Here is a 15,748-nt window from a genome sequence, read left to right as displayed (position 1 = left end):
GTTACAGTCTTATTGTTAGATTCAAATTTAGTGGGAAATGGGCCTCTTATGAGTTCTTTGGTTTTAAACTCATAAATCCCTTTCATTAAATTTTTTTTTAAAGATTTAGCAAACTCCCACAAGCATTTGATAATATGACTGTGAAAGATTTGAGCTCACTGAGAGCTACTATTGTGAATTTTTTTTAAGTGTAAAATGTAGTTGGAAATAATGTTCTGTTTGTCATTCAGCAGTAAACGCTGGGATAATACTCGCATTCAAGGGCTCCCACTACATGCCGTAACCCGAGTATGCCCAGATTATTCTTAATATTCTTTCTTCATATGTGTACTGTCAAAACATTTAACTACATTTAAACATATGGGTGAAAACGGCCAGATTAAGAAGGAATGAAAGACTGCAAGCAATTTTCAGAGCCTCCTTAATAGCTAACCTCTGACAAATTAAGTGTTGGAGTGATTTGTTCCCTCGCACGACGACGGTAACGTTTACAGTTAAAGTGATTACAGTGTGTCCGTCAGGGAGGTGCCGCTAAGCCCTCGGTCCTGCTCCCCCCGCCTGCGCTCTTTCGCATTCAGCCTGGGGGCCCCAGCGGAGCTGTGGCCACCGGCCACTTGGAGGTGGTGCACAGAAAACACTGAGAAAACGCTAGGGACCAGTTAGCGTGCCTCTGAAGGCTAGCATCTGGGGTGGGTGCCTGGGAAGGGGAGGCTGAAGGAACAGGGGAGGCGGAAATCAGGGAGCAGGAGGGGATGGTGAAGGATGAGGAGCCGGAGGGAGGAGGTGGGCCGGCCAGGTCGGGAAGTGGGGGTTCAGGGCTGATCTAGCGGTAAGAACACAGCCGATGGGTTTCAAATCTCCCAGGTGTGGTCCTTTCAGGAGCAGACCCTTGGAGGAATCGTGGGGCCCCAGTTTACAAAAGAAAGCTCCTGTTCTTTGGAACTGCTTGTGAAATCTGAGACTTGACAGAGAAGCCCGGCATTAGAGTCAGTACCACAAAGTCTTGAGGCCCCGGGCAGCCTGGAAGCAGCTCTTGGGACCACTTTCCCAACGTGCTCAGCGACTGAGGTGGCTTTGGGGTACTCTGCTGCCCCTCCCATCTCTTCCCGTTACGTTATTTGGGTCCTGTGACTGATTCCACCGGCGGGGTGGGGCTTCCAGGGCACCAGCTGGGTGTCCTCCAGTGCACCTCAGTTCTGACTCTCTTCGCCTGTAGTCAGCATCGGATTCCACAGGTAAAGGGCTCAGTCCCGCCAGATGGGCCTTCGCTTCTGAGGCCAATCGAAAGCCGTGGTTGTTGTATTTTGGACCCACTGGCTGAAAATCAGCGGTCCCCAGGACTCCCAACCTGGGTCTGATTAATTTGCTGGGGCAGCTCACAGAATTCAGGAAATCTACTTATTCACCAGGTTATTGGCTTATTAAAGAACACTGAAGGTTAGACTCCGCGGCCAGATGGAGAGCGGCAGAGGGCGGGGCGTGCGGAAGGGCGCTGAGCTCCCACACCCTCTCTGAGCTCGGCGCCCTCCCAGCCCCTCCGTGTGCTCCCCAACCTGGAAGCTCTCTGAACTCCATCCTTTTGGGGTTGGATGAAGGCTGCATTACACAGGCATGATTGATTAAATCATTGGCTATTGGCAATTGATTCTTCCAGATCCTCCCCTCCACCCCGCAAAGGTCAGGAGGTTGGGATTGAAAGTTCACATGGTAATTTCTCTTGGCAACCAGCCCCATTCTTAGGCTTGGTCCAAAACCCACCTCATTAACATAACGAAAGACACATCTTCCCGGCTCCCGTCGCTTAGGAAATTCCAGGAGATTCTGAGCTCCGTGCCACTGGGGACCAAAGCCAAACAAACACTTCTTATTATAAATGACAACATCAAATATTTAGATCTTGAATGCGAAGGGCCATCCTAATTACTCTTTTCTAAAGAAAGTTAAAATAAGAGGGTGAGCAAAGTGTGGGGCACCCTAGAAACCTGCGTGGGGAAAGCCTGACACACTTCTCAGCCATCCCTGAGCCAGTGCCTTTTCTGCAGGGGGGCTCATCATTTAGGTAAGCGTCTCCTGTCTCCATCATCCAGTAAATCCCACCAAGTGAGCAGGAAGACGTCAGTGGAGGGGGGATCCCTTGTTTTGCTGGACTGCACCTTGGTCTTTGCACAATTTGATTTCTGTTGTTTAACACCTTTTGTTTTCAACTGGACAAGTTTCCTGTGGTCTCGTTTTATTGTTTGCTTTGTGGGACCTTAACCAGTGTGGCTGCAAACAGTTTGGCTGTTGTGGATATTGAGCACGGTTCTCCCTAACTATTCATACCACAGTCACTTGGATACGTTAATAGTTGTGTGTATTTAGAGGGCTGTATAGTGGTTATTCCATCTGTCATTTTCATTTCCCCAGCAAGGAACTTACAGGCAGTGTTTGATCATGATACTGTGCAATATAATAATTGGCACCAAGTTTATTGCACAAACAACGGCGATCTGACATGGGTGGAGCTGCGAAAAAAAAATAATTTCCCCCCATTTGTAGTATGAGTTCCCAAATTTGTATTTTTCTTGACCCTTCTTGTTCCCTCTTTTTTTTTTTTTTTTTTTTGGTGTGTGGGGAGGGAGTTATTCTCCATCTTTTAGCACTGGAGAACTCTGTTACAGCTCAATATTGAATATTTGTGCATGAAAGATCACAAAATAAGTCATTATAAAAGTTGGTCAGTGGTTGGAAATTTCAAAAAAATACTAGATTAAAGATGAACGAAATGTATACGCTTTTTTCATGTGTTTTCTTTTTCAGGCCAGAACTGTGGAGGCTTGGTCCAGGGTCCCAACGGCACTATCGAGAGCCCAGGGTTTCCTCATGGTTATCCGAACTACGCCAACTGCACCTGGATCATCATTACCGGGGAGCGGAATCGGATACAGCTGTCGTTCCACACCTTTGCCCTCGAGGAAGACTTTGATATTTTATCGGTTTACGATGGACAGCTCCAACAAGGGAATCTGAAAGTGAGGTACGTGTTGGCTCTTCACGTTACAGATTAGATAACACGGCTCGACTTAGGTTCTGGAACTTAAATCACTGGTATTGACACTTGAATTGAATTATCAGAAAAGAAGTAGAATTTCTTAGCTAAACGGATGGACAAATTTAAATATATCCATACATGGGAAATAAGGCTTTATTCTCTAGTTTTAAAATTCAACATTAATTAGAGTTTAAGTTTGTTGAATATACAGAGTCTTGTAGAAAAACTGACAGTAGACAGAGAAATTGTGCTGCTCTGAGCAACAAAATGGCATTGATGCTAATCTTAGCGGTGATAAACAAATTATTTACTTTATTTATAATTTTGTGAATTGAGAAAAATCTCTAGCTACAAAATACATAATTATATTTGTACATTGAATTAATATGTTAATATTATATATAACTTATTAATATAGAAATATCAATATGCATTAATGTATTAACTATATAGTCAATATATGAAATATATAATATTACTATATTTCAAATATATTTTATTTGCATTTTCTCTATTCATTTTCAAACAAAAACACCTTATGGTTTTTTCCTGCGTCATCTCTGATATCTGTTGTCTGTTTCTGGAGACACTTTTCCGATTGCCCTTTCTGTCACACATGCATACAGCTGTCTCCGTTATGAATCCATTAGGTAAACTTTCTTTCTCCTTGTCTAACATGTATGGGCCTATACTTGGCTGTTTGGGCGAAGTGTCTACATATACAATCCTTGCTAATATGATCCAAGATTTATTAACCTCTTTCATGCTCTCCCAACTATTAGTTATTTATTAATTTTTATTCCGCATAAAATATTCTCCTAGGGAAAAGTGGTTTGTTGTAATAATAGACTTGTAATAAAAACTGCAAAGAAATATGACAAAATATAGAGAATCCAGTTTATGCAAATATCAAGGCATATGACTCTGTGTTAAAAGTAATTCTTTCCCTTTCAATTAAAAAGATGCCTATGAAATATGTAGGGAAAAATACTCTGTCAACCCCTCTAACTCTATTATAATTCCTATAATTCTGTCCTATTCTAAGGAAACCTGTCTTAAATGCTCATTTGCTCAACTTCATGTCTTTAGACAAGTTATTACTCTCTTGTATTCTTATGTTGATATTATAATCACTTTATAATGTTAATAACTATAAAGTTAGAAAACAGCCTAACTGCCACCTTCAGTGTTATAATAGGATTGGCAGTAGAAATATTTTTTTAGCAGTAGAAATATGAAGGTCAGAACAGTAAGATTCATTGTCTTGTGTCGAGGTTCCAGTGAACCGTATACAAATTGATCTTTGAGCCTGAGGGAGCTTGTGAACACTGGTGAGTTGCGTGTATTTGTGTGTATGACATCGTGGTTCTTTTACTCAGACATTTTTTACTGGAGAAAGTAAGGAAGGCTGATAGGAAAGAGGCAACTTGGTTCATATCAATTACTCTGTTATTTACATTTTTTCTTTTGAGATGAAGAATAGATGTGTCACATTTCTGCCTGTCTCTTGTCCTCAAGGTAAAGAAGATCCTTTCATCTTTGTATTAAATTATTTAATCCTTTCTCCTAACTGCCTCTCTGAGTGGACATTCTGTGAGTGTATGGTAACTATTCTGGGGATAGAAGTGACCATTCCTGGTATCATAACAGAGGCAAAACAAATCAGAAACAGAATTCCAATAATGACTAGCAAGCATGATGGGCCTTTATTCATATAAAATTTGAATAAATAATGATGTAAAATGGGAATATGAGCATTGCTAGGGCAAATGTTCGGGCGGGTTGCCCCACTTCAACATTAACCGCTGGGCAGAGCAGTGATAACCAGCGCCGAATTCTAATGAACAGGGTTGGGGTGGATGTTCTGGTGCTGTTTGTTTCCCATTATGCCTTGGGACAGCTGTTTATTTCTTAAATACAATTAACTCACAACACTTAAGCGGCTCTGGAATTCAAACCAAGGAGACTTGTGAGAGGGCTGACGTATGAGGTGATGGTTCACTGAGTGGTGACGAAAGTTATTACCTAGAGCTGTCATGGTTCTGCTTTGTTGTTTTACTTCAGCACAAAAGCTGTTTTTAGCAGCTCAAAATGTGCAGTAACAAAACTAATTAACAGTTGATTTATTAAACAACCCAAGCATTTTTATTACAAAGACATGTCTTTCATATAACCACAGTGTAATTTTTTTTAATAAATAACATGAGATTTAGATTTAATCCCCAAGTAACAAAACAGAATTTGGAGGTTAGAATTACAGATGTTTACAAGGTAACTTGAAATTTAGTGAAGAATATATGATTTACCCTGTGTAAAAAAAAAATCTTAAACGCACAGTGTATGTTTCATCTCAGATTATTTAAGTAACACAAACTCATATGTGGTTCATCCTCTGTCAATAAATTATATTTTAATATGTAGATACTGAGAGTTCAATGAAGACTTCTTGGAAGCACAAGAGAAAAGATTTGATTCAAAATTAGAACTAGAAGCATGCTCCTGAGTCATCTAGAACTGAAACCACAGTTCCTCGCTGGTCTCCGTGAGCTGCCGTGTTAGTGCCATTTTTTGATCTATGACCATGTTGACTCTGTACCTTCTCCTGATTCTCAGATCTCCCCGGAGGTCAGACTGTGTATTCAAAAAAATTCTAAACTTTTTTATTTTTCAACATCCCTTTATAAACCGCAACCTGTTTTGATCCACACAGAAAAGGGCCAGTCCTACCCTCAGCTGACCAACGCACATGGGTTGACCAGCACACCAGGACAATGACGTGCCTGCCCCAGGCTCACCCCCCTCTAATTCTAAAACTTTCGTTGCAGTTTTAGGCTTCTGGTAAAAATACTCTATTTATAATACAATATTTCCATTGACAGTGAGGCTTCTGTCCTCATTCTGTATCTCCACTAAGGTAAACACTTCTAGGAAACGCGGCCCTGACACTCAAGGAACTCTATAGTCTGACTCCAAACTACACTTCTTCCCTTTGGTCTCTTCCGCGGTTTCCCGGTGTGTCTCAGTCCATTCTGGCTGCTGTAGTAGGGTACCATAACTGGGGGAGCTTAATAACAATAGAAATTTATTTCCCGTAGTTCTGGAGGCTGAAAGCCAGGGTTCAGGTGCTGGTACATTTGGTATCTAGTGAGGGGCTGCTCTTGGTCCATAGAGGGCCATCTGCGCCTGGGTTTGCCGCGTCCTCACACGTTGGAAAGGGTGAGGGAGATATCTGGGGTCTCTTTTAAAAGGACGCTAATCCCATTCATGGGGGCTCCACCCTCCCAGATCACCTCCCAAAGCCCTCAACTTTAAACACCACCACACTGGGGGGTAGGATTTCAACATATGAATAGAATGACCACTTGAAGTGAGCCCGCAGGGAGGACACAAACATTCAGTCTGTGGTACGTGTTAGTTTCCTTATTTAGTTAAACTGGCCTGCGTTTTCCCTTGGTTGGACCTCATAAGAGAATGTAATGTGATATTCCTCGTCCCTCCCTCTGCCTGCCTAAATTATATCCAACTTGCAAAGCCTATTCCATGATATTTATTTCAGGAATTTTTCTCTGTGTATCCCAAGTTAAAAAACAACACCCCAAAAAGATTCTTTTTTCCCCCTGAACTCCTGTAGTGCTCGCTACTGACATAGACCTCGAGGCCTGTGCGCCTTGGAAATCCCAGTGCCTCTGAAGTTGCCCTGATGGAGCTGGTATATCTTTGTGCTTTAATATGACAAATAGAACATGCATCCTCCAAGGCCAAGAAATGTGCCGTCAGTGTGTCTTCTCTGGTGATGACAGATGTATTACTTTTCAGATAGTCAGTAAATCTTGATGGAGTGATTTTGATTTAAACCGCTCCTGATTCAGGACCACTCCTGACTGCCCTCCGTGTGTATAGCCCAACGTGACTTAATGTAACTCTCTCCTCCAGGTGAGCACGAGAGACTGCTATGTCCTGTAGGTGTTCTCTAAAGTAGAAACTGTGTTTATTTGTCCCCAAATCAGAAAATAATTGAAGTTGACATCACTTTCCAACTGTGGCAACGTAAGAATATCCAGCTTCTAAATAAATCCCGTGATAACCTCACAAAGTGAGTGAAAGGGAGCCTATGGAGGGAAGCTGTGCCATGCCGATGTGGAAAATCAGGACATCTCATTTCATGATTCTTGTGGAGCTCGGGTCCTAGGAAAATCGCTCTGGCATTACCTTGGCTCTCTCCTCCTCTAACTTTTACAAGATTACCCCTAATTTTCTGCAGTGATGACAATGAAAAGGTAAGAGGTGGGTGAGATAGGGCCATTCGAGCCAGGAAATCAGGAATAAATGATGCTAGAATATCAGTCTTTCTCATTTTTAAAAATGAGATTGAATGCCTTAAACAGTAAGGAAAAAATTATATAATATTAACTATATCTGGTGATGTTTAGAACTTGAGAACTTTTAAGGCCTAGGAAGGGGTTTCAGTTGCATTTGGATTAAGTAAGACCAGAAACCCAGCAGTGTCTGAATTCTGCAGTACTGTCCCCCCATTGCCCTTATGAGGTCCTGAGAGAGCCATTCACAGATCAATAGTCAGATAAAAATCAAAGCATCATTTTATTTTTAGCTTAGGTGGTGACTAATGCCCCAGTTAAGACTCTGGGGGTGGTAGGGGTAAAGCTCAGTGGTAGACTGGATTCTTAGCATGCACAAGGTCCTGGGTTCAATCCCTAGTACCTCCATTACAAAAATGAATTAAAAAACTATTTTAAAAAAGCCTCTGATAAGTGTAGAACGAAGTGGGTATAAAAGCTTCCCCAGGGGCTGAAGTATCACACAAATACCAAACGTGTATCTTGATGTCTTACCACATTTAAGCAGCCACACGGTCAGGGACTAGAAGGGATGACCAGCGTGACCAGACTAGCACACAGCCGGGAAGGGAGATCCCGGAGAGATGGGCTTGAAGCCTGCACAGGAGGCAGCAGAGGAGCCCACGGCCAGGGTGACGTCTCCGGGTCAAAGCGCAGCAGCCCAGCCAGCGCTTAGGGGTCTGATCAAAGAGGCGCTCCTCTCCTGGTGAGGACAGTGCCGGGGGGGGGGGGGGGCGGAGGGGGACAGTCCTCTCTTGTGTACCTATCACGTCCCCTGGAGTTTGTGCATCTGCCAGCCATGGTCACTACTCTAGATACGTGTTTTAAGATGATGAAATTAAAAAAATATTTTTTTCTTTGATACATCTTCCCAATTTCCTTTCTCAGCTGAGCAAGTCATAGGCAAGGTCAAATATAGTTGTTTTCAATGCTCTATATTCATGAATATGTATTTTGTGAAATATATATATAGTTGTTTTCAATGCTCTTTATAGATATATATATATGACAAGTTGAGAAAAGGAATTTACAATAGTATGAAAGACAAGAAGTTATTTTCTTAATTTATAAGCTGTACCTTCAGAACTATAAGGAATAAAATAAATCATTTATTTAAAAAGCAGGTAAAATATGCACAAGCAGTTCAAATATAAAAAATTCAAGACAGTACTATATTTCAAGCAAATTAAAATAATAATGCAATACATCTCACAACTCTGAATGGCAAACTTTAAAAAATTTTGATAACTCCGAGTTTTTGAGGGTGTTAGACAGATGTCTTTATATCCTGGTGGCAGAATTATAAATCATGGCAATTATTTTGGGATAGAAAATTTGAAATTTCTCCCCAATTTAAAAATTATGTACAAGCTCTTTCATTCATCAAGGCCCTGCTAAGAATTTATTCTGCAAAAATACCTTCAAGTATGACAGAACACACGTAATGGAATGCTCGTGGGTGCGTTTTGATAGTATTAAAAATTCAAGAATATCTGTCTTTCTATAGAGACTAGTTAAAAAAGTAACAGATATAGGTAACACAATGCACTATTAAAAATAGTGGATGAGATCTTTATTTGCTGATACGAAGATGTCTCTCGCTATATTTTTTCTAAGTAATTGTAATATCAGAATGTCCAGTTTAGCACAATATTTTATTATCTTTCATAAATTATATGTAATAACTCATAATAAAACGCCATGAGTGGAACTCTGGGTGATTATGGGGCTGTGGGAATCCATTCCTTATGTATAGCTGGGACACAGTGTTGTGATCTCACAACGTGCTGTGCGAGTGAGAGAGTAAGGGTCTCTCCCCAATCGTAGGGCTCCCAGAGGGCTTCTTTGTAATTTTAATCCAGATAAAATGCTGCCATAATCCAGAAAAAAATATGGTTCTCTTAGAGTCCCTGGTTGGCCTTGGCAGGAGAGGCGGGGGTTTGTTCGGGGTGCTCTGTCTTTGCAGTTCTAGTGCAGGTGATTATCTCTGCTTCAATTTTCTCTCTCTGTCTCTCTTCATCCCCTCCCCCACCTCTATTTCTCACTCTAATCTATGTGTATATCAGTGTTTCTCAACCAAGGATGACTTTATGCCCCAGGGGACACTTGGCACTGTCTGGGGACATTTTTGGTTGTCACCCTTGGGTGACAGTGCTGCTGGGAGGTGGCAGGTACAATACAGAGGTACTGATGAATGTCCTACAATGCACAGGACAGCCTTGCATGATAAGGAGTTCTGCCACAAAATGTCAGAAATACCAAGGATGAAAACCCCTGCTTAACAGAAATTATATATATTATATTTTTATAATTATTATATATAATTAACAGAAATTATATATATATTTATTATATATATAACATATATAATTACATAATTAATTAATTAATTAATTAATTAATAATTTAAAAATCTGTATAAAACCATTCCGTACCTCTATATATCTCTCTACATTGTCTTCCTATTCAAGGACTCAAGCTGAGAGAGAGAAACTAGGACTCCGATACTGACAGACAGGTGTATCTCTGCTGTGCAGAGGTAGCCAGGAGGGTGGACTCATTGAAGTGAACAAATATAATGGGGTCTTTTGCAGGATTCAATCAGCAAGGAAATAGGATTTCCACTGTATGTGGCATAATCAGATTGCACCAAGAATCGTTTTTACATTTTCTCTCAAAAGGAAATAAAATTCTTATGATGATTTGAGTCCTTGGTTTCTGGAAAAAGGCACATAAAGTGTCAAAAAATCAGTAAGACATGAATTGACTTTTAGTATGCTGCCCGGTTGTGAATCTGGAAAAAAGGAGTCTGTTAAAATGGTTCACTGGGAAGCTATCCCTAGTGAAAAATATATAAATAAAAAATAAGGAGCTAAAAATGATCAGATTTCTTAGACCTTCCAAGATTTTAAATGAATTTTATGTGGGTGACCAGATTGGTAGCTGACTGGTTTTTAAGTTTAAAAGTTACTATTTCTCCCACCCCTCTTTTAAGTGTTTGGATCACAAAACCAGTGCTGGTTTATCCTTTTAACCTGCACAGCGGTGGAGCAGTTAGAACACACTAAACAAATGCCTTTTGATTAAATAAATGTCCATTAGTTGTTTACAAAATAATTTTAAAGGAATGAGCGTTATATTTAAAAATGTGTTAGTTCTACATTTTTAATTCCCAAAAGGTGAAGAAAAGGAACAGGATATTACTTAGAACCTGAAACAATTCTTTTTTTACTATAATCAGCACAACCACTCTCCCTGTGCATGTATGATTTACTTTGTATCTGGAAGTACTAAAAATTAATCAAAAGGCACAGATTTATCACAAAGGAGTCTTTTTTAAACTTTCAACATGTTACTGTTATTCTGGAGAGATTTTGATATTTAGACATTTTATGATCTTGTGCATTTAAGCAGCCAACAGGACAACAAATAAAAAATTGTATAAGCAATTAAGAATATGGACAGCCCTACAGCCTCTAAATTTAGGAAATTCTTTCAAATAAGGCTTCCAGGAGCAGAAATATTGGCCCCTCTTTCCTGAACCTCATTTTTTTCTGTCTTACGTCTCCCCTGGCTCACCTCTCAGAACCTGAAGTATTAACTCAAGCAGAGCTCAGAAACCCGCTCAAAGCTCCCAGGTCGTAGATATAGGAGCATAAAGCCTTCAAGGCCTCTCTTTGCGGCATCCTTGCTCTGAAGCAGGAGGCAGGTTAGGGAGGGTCCTTACAGGAGTGGGGACTAAAACCTGCCTGTGTGAACTTCCTTCCAAGAATGGAGCCCCGCCATTCTAACCTCGGCCCCCTGGGTCACTGACCCAAACTGGATTTCCCAGGCTTTATGCCCCGAGGCCAGCTCTTGTTGGCCTCTATCTTACAATCCCTGGACAATCAGACTCTTTTCTCTCTGAACCTTATTCTGAGCACAACTTCCCAAGCTCAGAGAGGGTGTTGATCCCACACTAAACCCTCAAACGGAAGATGTAGGGTCATGGCTTTGATACTTTGACAGCTACTCACCACCACATAGTTTATCGCCAACACCTGTTGCTTTTTTTTTTCTTGGAAAACACCAGTATAAAACCAAGATCCGTATAGCTGGCTCCCTGCTTCAAGGAAACAGTCCCCCAATGAACAGGGTATATGTTTGACTTGAGAGGTAGAATCAGAGATTGAGCAGGAAAAAAAAAAAACAAGTGGATGTTTCATACAGCCTGGAACCTTTCAAGCCAAAGAAGAAAATTGAGATAAACAAAACCTGGCCTCCTGAAAGTCTCTCAGTGTCTTCCTTCAAGGAGACAGCTGCTCGGGTTCTCACAGCTGGACATGGACACCCCCCACCCCATGGCAGTTTCTCTGATCATCACATCAGACCTTACAGATCCACGGTCAGCCCATCTGAAACGTACCGCGCTCGTCTGAGTAGGATCAGGTGCATTCATCACTGTTACTGTCTTGCTTAGGTTTGATTAGACATTTCTAAAAGAGCAAATAAATGTTCGACATATAGAGTGTTTTCAATCATGTGAGGCAGACACTACGTTTGAAAAGTGAGGTGGAGGCGGGAAGGAGGTGGTAGGTAACTTATAAAGGTGTAGTGGTTTAGAGCATTTATACCATCGCACCCATGAGGTTATGCTCATGAAAATGAGACATCGTCAGAGAACCGACCACTTCCGGGTGCAACTATGCTGCTCTTAGAGGGACGCTGAAAGGCTCGTTTACGCGTTACGTTTCAACTTCACCTTCTGGATGAGACTTCACCATAGAGTATAGCCGTCATATTTCATGATTGGGGGAAATATTTCGCGTGTCTTTTTACAGAGATGCTGATGGTGGATAAACTATTCACTAGAGCTTTTATGCGTTTGCATCGCTTTCATTTCTGCATCGAAGGCGTGTTCCAAATAGTGGGCAAGTTTGTGCTTATTTCCATGGAAAACGGCAAGCCAGAGGCCCCATGTTCCTGAGAAACGCTATCAGAAGCTCGGTGCCAGAAAAGGGCGTGAGGAGAGAGATGGAGGGAGGCTGAGACCGCAGCAGTAAAGGCGGTCTGCGCTCTGGGTTGGTGACTCTAGGCCGCGCCCGGTCCCACGGCCGTCTGTGCGGCGCCCGGATGCCTTCCCTAGCCAGTTCCCGTCTCCCGCCTTACTTGGCTGCTCCGTCTGTTACCTCCTCCCCTGCCCTCCTGCCTCATCCCTACAACGAAGAACCCTTTCTCTTTCCAAACTTCCCGGTCAGGTTTCCCGTTTTCTTCGAGCTCTCAGTAGTGTCAGTAGCAAGCAAATGGACTCAGGAAGCAAGTAGTGATGAAAACCTCATCCGTTCGGGGTTGGTTTGTAAGGGTCGCCGTTATCCTCAACCATCCCCTTTCTGCGTGAAAGCGGGCGGAGGCCCAGCGCACCTGCGCTGACGGCAGAGGCGAAAGTGGGTGCCCTCGGGACGACAGGTCTTCGTGGGCCGCCTCCTCGCCAGGCCGAGGCCTGGAACCCCCAGCCCTGCTGCAGGCAGGCGGACAATGCAGATGAGCGAGCCGGCGCAGGTGGGAGGCGCCCAGCCAGAGACGTGGTGGTGAGTCACGGGCCCAGAACGCTGCACCTGCTGCTCGGCTCTGCGCGCGCAAGAAACCGCGGCGGGCTCGCCCCGTAACGGGGCAACAGCTGTTGCCAATCGGGAAGCTTCTGCCGCGCGGAGGCCCTCAGGTGCGGCCCGTGGGGCAGGCCCCGCCCGCTCCCGGCAGCCCTTGAGGCCGTTTCCTGCGGCCGGAGGGGCCCCCGCGCAGTTCTCGGCCGGACGCCGCTTTCTGCGGCCGCCCACACGCCCCCGCACCCCCAGTCCTCCCCAAGGGGGCGCCACTCCACCCGCCAGGCCCAGGCCGCGGCCCGCGGGCCTCCTCGGCAGGGTCGCAAGGAGGACATTTGTGCTGGGGGGGCCCCTGTGCCCGCCCCCCCCCCCCCCCATCCGGGGCGCTGGAAGCTGACTGGAGTCGGAGACGGCCGAGCCCTGAGGCTTCGCTCCGGGGAAGGGCCCCGGGAGCTGCGGCCGCGGGCAGCACTGGAGACGCCGCGCCGCCCTCGGGGGAGCCACACTTGCCCAGGGATGCGGGTGAGTGGGTTTTCTGTGTGTGAGAGTTTGAATGCGTGTTTTGGTTTGTTTTCTCCGCCTACTGACTGAGGTGCCTGGACTGACTGCACCCCAGCCCTCTCTGGAGAGCAGGCTCCAGGATGGGGAGCCCGGGGTGCCCGCGGGCCGCCGAGCCTGTGTCCTCCGCGAGACCCCTGCGGCTCCAGAGTGGGAGCCGTGTTCTCCCTCGGAGCCAGGCTTTGCTGGGACGTTCTCCCCCGGGCCTGGGTGAGGCTGCCCGCGCCGTAGTTGGGCGTCAGGCCGATGCTCTGGGAAGTGGGTTTGTGCCCCTGAGCTGGGGGCCTGCCTGTAGGGCGTGGGGGTGCGGCCCGCGGCAGTCTGTGTGCCCAGGCGGTGGCCGAGCCGGGGTCCCCGCCCTGCAGGCGTCCGGGGGCCGGGCGGGGGAGAGCGCCGCGGCCTGTGGCTGGCGAGGCCTCGGGCCCGGCGGGCTCTGGAGAGCCCTGGCCTGGCGCCGGGAGGAAGGGGACGGGCTCGGGGGCGACCAGAGCCGCCAGCGGTGGTGTGTGGGGCCGGCTTCCGCGCGCGTCCTCTGTGGCCTGGCGCTCATTATTTTCTGATTAAAAAAAGGAAAAAAAAAATCAATGCAGGAAATACAAGTGGGTACCAGCAGCTTGCGACCTCTGGCCTGGAAGGTTAGTTACCAGTCGCGGCCGTGTCAGGTCCATGTGTTGCCAATTCCGGCCTGATGAGAGGAGAACGCCGGGGAACGCCTGGCCCCCGAGGAGCCGGAACTTTCTAGGCGTCGGCTCCTTCCCTTGAGAGCGGAGAGGTCTGAGGAGAGCGCAGAGGCCGCTTCCGCAGTGGGGCTGGCCGCTCCCGTGCCGCTCCTGGTGCAGTGATACGGTTTCATGGCGTGTTAGCGTTTTCGCGTGTTGACACGCACTTTGAGTGAAGTTTGTATAATTACTAGGTAGTGGGTTTGCCACGTTTTTTCTGCAAACCTGCTGTTTGTGTTTCCTGAATTAGAACTCGGGTAGGTAAATAGCCCAACTTGGATAGGACAGAAGGCCGTCTGGACTCTTGTGCACAAGAGATGGAGGCAGTGCTTTGGAAAGTCGTTTTCTCTGGGCAGATACCTAGGAGTGGAAGAGACGGGTCGGGTGGTACATCTACGTTTATCTCTTGAAGAAATGGCCAAAATGTTTCCCGTGGGGTGTAAAATTCTACGTTCCCTCCCATAGCTATGAAGTGGCTGCTCCACCTCTCTGCCTGAATTCGGTGCATCTGTCCTTTTTAACTTTGGTCATTCTAACGCGTGTGTAACGGAGTGTTACCTGACTGGTTTATTATGCGTTTTTCTGGTGACTAATGAGCGATGTTCGTGTCTCTTCATGTGCTTGCTGGTCACTCATATCTTCCTTGGTGAAGTGTCTGTTAAAATCTTCCACTGATGATGTGTTACAGGTAATTTCTCCCAGATCCATTGTCTTAATAGTGTGTTTTGAACAACAAACGTTTATATTCCTGATAAAGTCCAACTTAGCAATATCTTTATAGTTTTTATGATTTTATGCAAAATAGAAATGTGTGTATACTTAAGTATCACAAATACTTTCCTCTGTGCTTCTAAAAGTTTAATAGTTTACCTCTTAAGTCTGTGACCCATGTTGAGTTAATTTTCACGTGTCGTATGAATTAAGGTTTTAAACTCATCTCTCTGCATGTGGGTATCCAATTGTTGCAGCACCATTTATTGAAGAGACTGTAATTAGAAAGCTGAATTTTTGTGTATGGTACTAGGTAAGGGTTGATGGTCATTTTTTAAAAACTTACTCAGCTGACCTAGCATTTGTTTAAAAGAGTTTGTTTTCCTCATTGAACTGACAGAGCACAATGGTGAAAATCAGTTTCTGAGTAGTTCTCACTTGCCGGCTGGCACTCTGTTCAGCTTTCCCAGTTGCTGGGTGGAGGGGGGGTGCCCTGCTGGAGGGAGGAGCTGTTCCTGCTGGTCCAGTGTGCTGTCACTTTCCTGCCCCTGTGTCCCACGGCCGTCAGCCCTGCACAGGGTGTCCAGTGGCATTATCCTCTGTAGAGCTTTGCTGGCACCACCTGGGGTGATGGCCAGAAAGCGTCACCAGCACTCCCCGTGAATGTTCCTGGTTGACCAGTCCGAATGGTGGAGCCTGAGCTGACATTTCCACGGTCCCGTGGACCACTGGATGCCCCCTCCCCAGCAAGTTCTGAACCTCAGCTTGGTGGGAGGGCTTTTATTTTTCCCTTCC

At 44.9% G+C, this 15,748-nt stretch overlaps 1 protein-coding gene across 1 annotated transcript in view; it reads left to right on the top strand.

Moving 5' to 3' along the window:
- CSMD1 (CUB and Sushi multiple domains 1) overlaps positions 1–15,748 on the top strand; it is a 1,327,842-nt gene that overhangs the window by 275,659 nt on the left and 1,036,435 nt on the right. Inside the window, exon 2 of the mRNA XM_074353379.1 lies at positions 2,800–3,016. Within this exon, the coding sequence (XP_074209480.1) occupies positions 2,800–3,016 (217 nt within the window). The remainder of the gene's footprint in view (positions 1–2,799; positions 3,017–15,748) is intronic.

The sequence above is a fragment of the Camelus bactrianus genome, chromosome 26, assembly GCF_048773025.1.
Source record: "Camelus bactrianus isolate YW-2024 breed Bactrian camel chromosome 26, ASM4877302v1, whole genome shotgun sequence".
In the NCBI taxonomy this organism is placed as follows: Eukaryota; Metazoa; Chordata; class Mammalia; order Artiodactyla; family Camelidae; genus Camelus; species Camelus bactrianus.
This window is presented reverse-complemented; position numbering and strand designations above follow the sequence as displayed.